Source organism: Saccopteryx leptura, chromosome 3 (genome assembly GCF_036850995.1).
Source record: "Saccopteryx leptura isolate mSacLep1 chromosome 3, mSacLep1_pri_phased_curated, whole genome shotgun sequence".
Classification (NCBI taxonomy): domain Eukaryota; kingdom Metazoa; phylum Chordata; class Mammalia; order Chiroptera; family Emballonuridae; genus Saccopteryx; species Saccopteryx leptura.
The window spans coordinates 247,396,746-247,405,263 of NC_089505.1; the positions used below are offsets into that span (position 1 = coordinate 247,396,746).

General features: G+C 53.1%; 1 protein-coding gene across 1 annotated transcript; it reads left to right on the top strand.

The window, feature by feature from the left end:
* Nucleotides 1-1,119: 1,119 nt before the first annotated feature.
* On the top strand, nt 1,120-2,631 carry ASPRV1 (aspartic peptidase retroviral like 1). The gene has a single exon (XM_066378056.1). The coding sequence runs from the start codon at nt 1,254-1,256 to the stop codon at nt 2,028-2,030; it is 777 nt and encodes a 258-aa protein (XP_066234153.1). The 5' UTR covers nt 1,120-1,253; the 3' UTR covers nt 2,031-2,631.
* Nucleotides 2,632-8,518: the final 5,887 nt, after the last annotated feature.

Sequence of the window (8,518 nt, forward strand, 5' to 3'; positions counted from 1 at the left end):
CAGGAACAGGGGCCAGGAACACAGCCCAGAGCCACAGGTGTGCCCCTGGTTCCTGCTCCTCTGTTCATCTCTCCTGTGTGGTGAGAGCACTCAGCCAGGCCTGGAGCCCAGCCGGAGACAGTCACACATGTCTGCTACGTGTGAGCTGCACGCCCGGTCATCACAGGAGACAGGCTGGTGAACAGACCAGCACAGCACACTGTAGCTCTGGGGAAGGGGCTCTTGGGAGGTTCTTGGAAGGTGAGAGGGGCCACTGGGAGGAGACAACATACGTGGAGCACTCAGAACTGGAGCCAAAGCTGGGTCCCAGCTTCTGCCTTCCGGCTTCCATGTTCACTCCCAGAGTTTAAAATCAGCCCCAGCCCACTTCAGGGACTTAATGAGGGAACAAGGGCTGAGGCCGAGCCTGGAAAAGTGCTGACTCTGAATCAGATATGATCAATGAGGGGAAATTACTGGAGCAACTGAGTTCATGAAAAAGGCTATGTCTGTTTGTGTCTGTCATTTAAAAATGATTTCTGTGTATTCTTGATTCTGGGACCCTCCTCTCTCTCCCTCTCTGGGGAATTGCGTAGGATTCCACATTGGCTCAGAAGGTATGAGAAACACCTACCCCATCCTCACACACAGTCGGAGTGCAATAAATGTAAGCTCCTTTCCTTTAACCACTCAGAGTGGTCACTAGGGGCTGAGGGCAAGAGGCTTCCCCAGTCCAGAGGTGGATGGCCCTCCGGTCCCTGCCTCCCCCTTTCTTCTCCAGCTGATGACAAGCACCTGGATGTCATAACGTCCTCTGTGTGCTCTTGTGTTATTCTGGAATAGTCTGGGGAGGGTACCTGAGTAGGCCCCCTCCGGCCGCAGCTGGCCTTCCTTGCGCCGTGGGCTGGCCTGCACCAGTCCCGTGGATGGATGCAGAAGGGCGAGGCACTGATCCTGCTCGTTGGGCAGGATGCTAGCAGGAGGGCAGGACGAGCAGGGGCGGAGCTTCCAGAACAAAGGAGAATGGGGAGTCCTGGGGGCGGTGCAAGCCAGGCATCAAAAAGGCTCCGCAGAGTGAGCAGGCCACAGCAGCTGCCTCCGTGCCCAGCAGTCCCAGACAGCCCTTGCCTGGTCCCTTCTGCCTGCCCCAGGCCGGGCACCTAAGCACCACTCTGTTTAGAGAGGCCTCCTCCAGCGTGATTGCGCCGGCACTGCTCTGTGGCTTTCTCTACTTGGCGTGGGCTGCTGCCACAGTTCCAGAGGAGAGCAGAGGGATGGCCGGGAGCGGAGCCAGGAGCCAGGAGGGCCGCCGGGAGCATGCCTTCGTCCCAGAGCCTTTTGATGGAGCCAATGTAGCCCCCCACCTCTGGCTGCACCGCTTTGAGGTCATCAATGACCTCAACCACTGGGATCATGTCACCCAGCTAAGGTTCCTGAAAGAGGCCCTCAGGGGAGATGCCCTGGAGGTCTACAGTGGGCTCAGCCCCGAGGACCAGGGGGACTACAGGGCTGTGAGAGAGGCCCTGCTGAAGACCTTTGGGGAGCACGGAGCCGCTCACAGCCACAGGCCCAAGGAGATCGTCTTTGCCAACAGCATGGGTAAGGGCTACTACCTCAAGGGGAAAATTGGCAAAGTGCCCGTGAGGTTCCTGGTGGACTCTGGGGCCCAGGTCTCGGTGGTCCACCCAAGCTTGTGGGAAGAGGTCACTGATGGTGACCTGGACACCCTTCAGCCCTTTGAGAATGTGGTCAAAGTGGCCAATGGGGCGGAAATGAAGATCCTGGGCGTCTGGAACACAGTGGTGTCACTGGGCAAGCTGAAGCTCAAGGCGGAGTTCCTCGTGGCCAACGCCAGCGCCGAGGAAGCCATTATTGGCACCGACGTGCTCCAGGACCACAACGCTGTCTTAGACTTCGAGCATCGCACGTGCACCCTGAAAGGGAAGAAGTTCCGCCTTCTGCCTGTTGGAGGGTCCCTGGAAGATGAGTTTGACCTGGAGCTCATAGAGGAGGAATCCTCAGAGGAGGGGCGGCCTCCATTCTCCAACTGAAAAGCTCCTACTTCCTCACCCTCCCCAAAACAGTGGTGGAAGACCCACCACAGTGGAAGGGAAGGGCAGGTCCTCACGGGGACCCTGGGCTTGTCCAACCCTCGAAAACCAACGCTTTCCCTCCTCCAGCGCTCCTCCTCCCTCTGCAGGGACCTGACTCCGCCCCTGGAGGGGAGGCTTCATTTGAAAAGGCACAGGTGAGGGAGCGCAGGCTGGCTTTCTCAGCGGAGAGAGGTCCTCGTGGCTGTACAGACTCAAAGGCCAGAAGAAGGTTTTGTGAAGGCTAGAAATCATTGTCTTTGCGAGGGGACTAAAAGACCTCCTAAGTCCCCTAAGACACGGCTGAATCCGCTCCAGGTCGGGCAGCCTGAGCGCTGGGCTGGCTGTGGGTCCAGGCCCCGCACTGCTCAGGGGTTCTTCCCTGTTGGGTCTTCCACCTGTGGGATATGTATTTCCTTCTGTCATTCGCTTTGAAACCCATGGAGTCTTGTGCCAATAATTCATTACTTTCAAAACCAATAAAGATTGACTCATGGCAAAAGGGGATGATAGGATGGGATAAGCCTGAAGGGAAGGAGGGAGGGTGCTCTGGGGAGGGGGGCAAAGGAGATGTTGAGGGGAATATGGGGGAGGGGGATGCATTCAGGGCGACACTAGAATCTATGTAAACACAATAAATTAAAATCAATAAAAAAAAGATTGACTCATGGCAAAACCATGTAATGTGTTGATTGGGGGTGAATGGGATGGATGTGAGGGGTGAGGAAGACGAGGTGTGGACGTCAAAGGGAAGGAAGGTGCAGTATTGCCTGCATGACACCCTGGGTACAGGAGAATGCGCAGACAGTGACTAGGTATCTTGGATTTTATGACAGCCTCCATTTCAAATATTTTGATTTATTTCCTCTATAATTCCTGCCATCATCTTCTAATCATTTCAAACTATAACCCTATAGCATTTAAATTGCCCCTTATACCTAAAAGTGACCCTAAAGTTTTTTGGGAGATTTCTTGATTGGGGATTGGAAAATGATAGTTCTTATAAATAGATGGGAAGTTTCTGCCTGGCAAGTAGGTTCTTACAGCCACTGGGAGCCAGGGCATGGAGGCCAGGACAGGAGACGAGCGCTGACCTGCTGGGCCAGCCCGAGGGACAGCTGGAGGACAGAGGGTGCGGCACCAGCAGGGGGCTGTGGCGGAGGGAGGACGGCTTCTCACTGGAGGACAGAGGGTGCGGCATCGGCAGGGGGCTGTGGCGGAGGGAGGACCGCTTCTCACTGGAGGACAGAGGGTGCGGCACCAGCAGGGGGCTGTGGCGGAGGAAGGCGGCTTCTCACTGGAGGACAGAGGGTGCGGCATCGGCAGGGGGCTGTGGCGGAGGGAGGCTGCTTCTCACTGGAGGACAGAGGGTGCGGCATCGGCAGGGGGCTGTGGCGGAGGGAGGCGGCTTCTCACTGGAGGACAGAGGGTGCGGCACCAGCAGGGGGCTGTGGCGGAGGGAGGCGGCTTCTCACTGGAGGACAGAGGGTGCGGCATCGGCAGGGGGCTGTGGCGGAGGGAGGACGGCTTCTCACTGGAGGGACTGGAATAAGCCTGAACTTGGAGAGGTGGGTGGAATTGGGGGGAGGTACATTCCCAGATCTGAGAATGGGGGTCCATCTCTTTTAGTCTGCCTTATAGTCTGTTCCAAGTGCCTGCCTCTTTCTCTGGCCCTGGGCAGGGCCAGGAATCTGAAAACTCCAGCCACAAAAGAGACTGAGGGTGCAAAGCTTCGAAGGCTTTCAGTGGGAGACAGGAAAGGCCATTGTTCCCTCATCGGGATTCAATGAGCCTCTTCTGGAGGTTTCCACCTAGACACCCCAAGGGGGAGACAGGCGGCCTACCTGGAGAGGGGGGCTTGAGGCCTCTTTCTAAGGAGCCTCTGGGGACTTGTCCCTAGACTTTGGGAAGCTGATCAGAGCCAAGAGCTGCTGTTCCTCCCTTGAATTTCTGCTGTGACTCTCCTGGAAATGGAGGCACCTGCTCAGCCCCTTAGCCTCCTGATTACTGAAGCCCGGACCTGGGTGGCCAAACATCACAGGAATGAGCTCATCAGCCCCCGGACACTTGAGGCCACGGGCAGGGCTGGGTTAGGAGGTCTTCCCGGGAAAGTGAGGCCCGGAGGAGGGGTGGGCCTGCGTTAGGCCTGGCAGTGGAGCCAGAACCCAAGGAGGGAGGAGAACTGGGGAAGGAAGTGAGCTCCTGTCCCCCGCCTCCCGCATCCCCATTCTCAAATTTGATTTTTGGCCTCTAACAAAAGTTGCTTCTCTGCTAGGCCAAACCCTCCCCTGAGGTGACAACCCAGGTAGCACCTCCCTGTGATCTGCTTCCTCTAGGTCCTCCAGCTCCTAGCACTGCGGGAGGAAGGCTGTGGAGTGGGCGGGCGGAGAAGCAGGCAGGGGCACGGAGAACTGGCTGCCAGGGAAGCACCCAAGTGGTCCCCTCCCTGCCCTTCTCCATGTACCGGGTATGGCATGCTGGTAAGCAAGAGCGGGTAACCTGTGTCCCGGCTGCAGAGACCTTTCGTCCCCTGTTCTGAGGGAGGAGGGCCTGTCTGAGCCCGCAGGCTCTCTAACAGGTCTCTCTCTTGCAGGAAAGTGAGTGCCTCAGTGTGGCCCCATGAGGCTGCCCTGGAGGAAGGAACTGAGTGGTGGTTCTTACCTGAGCCCCTGACATCTCATCCGGAGTATGACTTAAGTCTTAAGACAAGTGCTTTGTGTGTGAGGTGGTTACCAGTGCAAAGGTGGACCCTGGGCGGCAGGATGCTGAGCGCTGCTCTCCTAGGAGCAGAGTATCAAGGGGGAGCCACGGAGAACAGGCAGGGGGAGGGTCAGCCACCTGCACAGGGCTTGATGCCTGGGGGAGGGGTTCGAGCTTGACTTGTGTGCAAAAGATTGAATGGAGGAGGACCAGAAAGATCTGGCTTCTCGGTGTAGGTTGGAGTAAAACCAGAAAGATCTGGCTTCTCAGTGTTGGAGTAAAGCAGCAGCAAAGAAGCCAGCCGGAAAGCCATGGCAGTCCTCAGAGACAGGGTCTGAGTTTGGAGTGATAGAGAGGGGCAGGCAGAGGCAGGCATCAATGTAAAGGTCTAATCCTGGCTGCACATTAGAGTCGCCTGGGAAGAGCCATTAAAGCTGCTTCTTCAGGTGGTCCCAATGAGCAGCCAGGCTCCAGAAGCCCCGGTCTCAATCCCAGGTGGATCTGCCCCATTGCAACCCAAACGGTGATCCCTGGACCAGCAGAAAGGCAGCTTGAGCGTCAGCTGGGAGCTGGTTGGAAACACGGCCATCATCCTCACCCAGACCTGCACCTGCACCGGGACAGAGCTCCAGGTGATTCTCCGCACATGAATGTTTGAAAAGCCCTGGCCTAGAACCTTCTGATCCCTCTAGTTAAGGGGCAACTCATGGCTTCTACAAGACCCCTCTTCTCTAATAGTGACTACCACACATTGAAAGCCTACTGGGTTTCCCGACAGTCCTAGGTAATTTCTCATGCTTTTATCCAGCAAACATTTAGCTTTAAACTTTTGTTTTGAAATATTTCAGATTTACAGAAAAGTTACAAGAGTAGTACAATGAATTTCCATATACGTTTTACCTAATGTTGGGATAAGAGCTGTATTAGGCTTGCTGGGTCACCCTTTGCCTGATTAGAGCACGTGGCAGCGCCACCTGCATTATTGATGTAAGGCTGCGGTGCTTGTGCTCGGCAGGTGGTGGATGGCAGATCGCCTGCCCACCCTGTGAGGGGCCATTTTTGCTGTTTGTTTGCCTGAGAAGTGGTTTCCCCTGCCTGTGTGCTTGTCCACTATTGTGAGACTTTATTAAACAGAAGGGCCCAACCTTTCTGGCTCCGCAGTTTCTCTACCTGTCTGCCCGAATCCAAGGTGGACCTGCCTGGCCTTAGCCACCGGCATTACGTCTAGTTTCCCCTAATATTAACATTTTACCAATTAACGTTATCATTCAATCTCATGCCATCTTTCTCTGTAGATGTATATGAACTGTTTGAAAATGACAAATATGATAAATAGTCACTCCTCAAGATTTCACTGTTTATTTCCTAAAAAAAAAAAGGAAAGAAAAAAAGGGAAGGAATCCTCTTATGTAACCATAATACAATGAGCAAACTCAGGAAATTAACATTGGTATAATACTGTTATTATCTAATCTGCAGCACTTATTACATTTTTCCAATTATTCCACTAAAGACTTTTATAGCAAAAGAAAGCTATTGTTCCCTGGTCCAGGATCCAATCCAGCCACACCGTGCAAATATGTAGTTGTCATGTCTCTTAGTCCCCTTTAATCTGAACAAACCCTCACTCTGTCTCTGTCTTTCATGACTCTGACATTGATGAAGAGACCCAGTCACTTATTTTGTAGACTGTGACTGCATTTGGGTGACTCTGATGTTTTCTCATCAGATTCAGGCTGTGCATTTTGGGCAGGAATACCCAGAAGTGATGTGCCTTTCTCAGTGTGTGTGTGTGGGGGGGGGGGCAAGGAGTGCTTATTTATTCCAGTATTGGAGATTTAACTAATTGATTGGTCAAAATAGAGTCTGCCAGGTTTCTGCACTGTAAACTGTTTTTTCCTGTGTAATTAATGGGTGTCTTCTGGGTTGATACTATGAGAAACACAGTGTATACATTATATAGAAAATATATAAATAGCCTGTTTCTCACCAGACTGTCACCCACTAGACCCACTGAGGACCCTTGGCTGCAACGGTGACCTTCTGGTTCTGCCCCCTGTGCTGATTAGTTGCCACTCAACTCTAAAGAAAAGCTCCCTGTTTATTTCTTTAGTGTTTATTTTAATAAATCAGTTGTACTCTGTTACTAATGTTATTTATTTTTGATGTTCAAATTGTTTTAGATTTGACCTCAGGAGCCTCTTCAAAATCGCTCCTTTCTTTTTGAGACATGTCCCCATCGGAGCCCTTCCTCATTTTCCGTCACAAGGTGTTCCGGGTCATCTTGTATCTTCCTTGCACCAGCCCTGGAATCAGCCATTTCTCCAAAGAGCCCTGCTTCTGTTTGGCAGAGTCTGGTATGCAGAAACCAAGCTCTGGTGTTCAGTGTGCTCATTGTCACTGGGGTGTCATGACTTTCAGGTCCTCTTGGCAGTCAGAGCTAAGACAAAAACATATAGTATACCTGTATATATTTTTATATCTATCACTCTCTAAATTAAAAATCTGAGTTCATATTGATGTCTCCAGTTCCAACCCAGCACCATAGGGTTTATCTACCTCCCCCCTTTCCATGTCTGTAACTTCTTTCCCCAACAATGAGGAACCTAGCTCCAGGTTACTTCCTTGCTGATTCTAGGACACCCAGAATGTAGTTCCAGAATCACTAACCCAGAAACCTATGGAAAGCACACCTGGAAGCAACCAGTTATTAATCACCTACTCAGTGCCCCGTGTGGGTGGTCCTGGCAGCAAATAAGAAAGACAAATTATGAAATCAGACTGTTGTCATCTTAAGAAGAGCGAAGGGTCACAGGTATGCGAGGCTTTAGGTGCCAGTCTGAAGATATGACTTTATCTTGAGGACACAATGTGCCCATCAGGAGCTCCAGCTGGAGTCAGAGACCAAAGGCCACAAGTTGTCTCGTGGCAATGCCAAGGGAGTGGCCAGTCTCCATGTCCCAGAGAGGTGACCTGGCCTGCCCACCTGGTCCTCAGCCACTGAGGACACACAGGCAGCTGGACTGACACCATCACACATTCCAGGCCCATTAATCACTGGCTTATACAGAGTCCTGTGTTGCTGAGCAACCCAGGGTAATAAATGTGGCTTCCTTGGCTGGGCTGCAAGGAAAGCAAATGCTGGTCAGTCCGCTCTAACCATCAACTCCACCCAGCTGTTCTGTTCCTCATTGTGGGGTCATATTGGTCTCAAGCTCTGACTGCTCAGATATTGTGGGCCCACCTTCCGCAAGCCTGGACCGGGGTGCACGTGTTAAGGCACGTGTTGTCTGTTGGCCTTGCCCGGGGCCCGCCTTGTCATGCTCTGCCTCTCAGCTCCTGTGAGAGGGTCTCCCTGCCTGGGAAGTGTGTGAGGGGGGCCCTGCCCTGCAGGGATTTCCAGTCTGAAGAGGGAGACAGCCAGGTCTGGTGCTGTGTCCTCTCTCACCTGGGCCAGGAGCATGGGGAAGGTCACGTGGTGGGAGTCAGAAAGGGCTCCACAAAGGAGATCTTTACACTGAATCTTGAAAGACAAGTGGACATTTCCTAAGAGGAGGTGTGAGAGAGGAAGGGAATTAGGAAAGGGAGCAAGGACCAGCGAGGCTGGCACAGGCTAATGAGGTGACTGGGTGGTGGGGACAGGCTCAGGTGTGGAGGACCTGAATGACCTTTGAGGAAACTCCAGAAGGCCAGGAATAGCTGATGCTACATTTCTTCAGCTCTAAGACGCACCCAATTAAAAAGTGCAT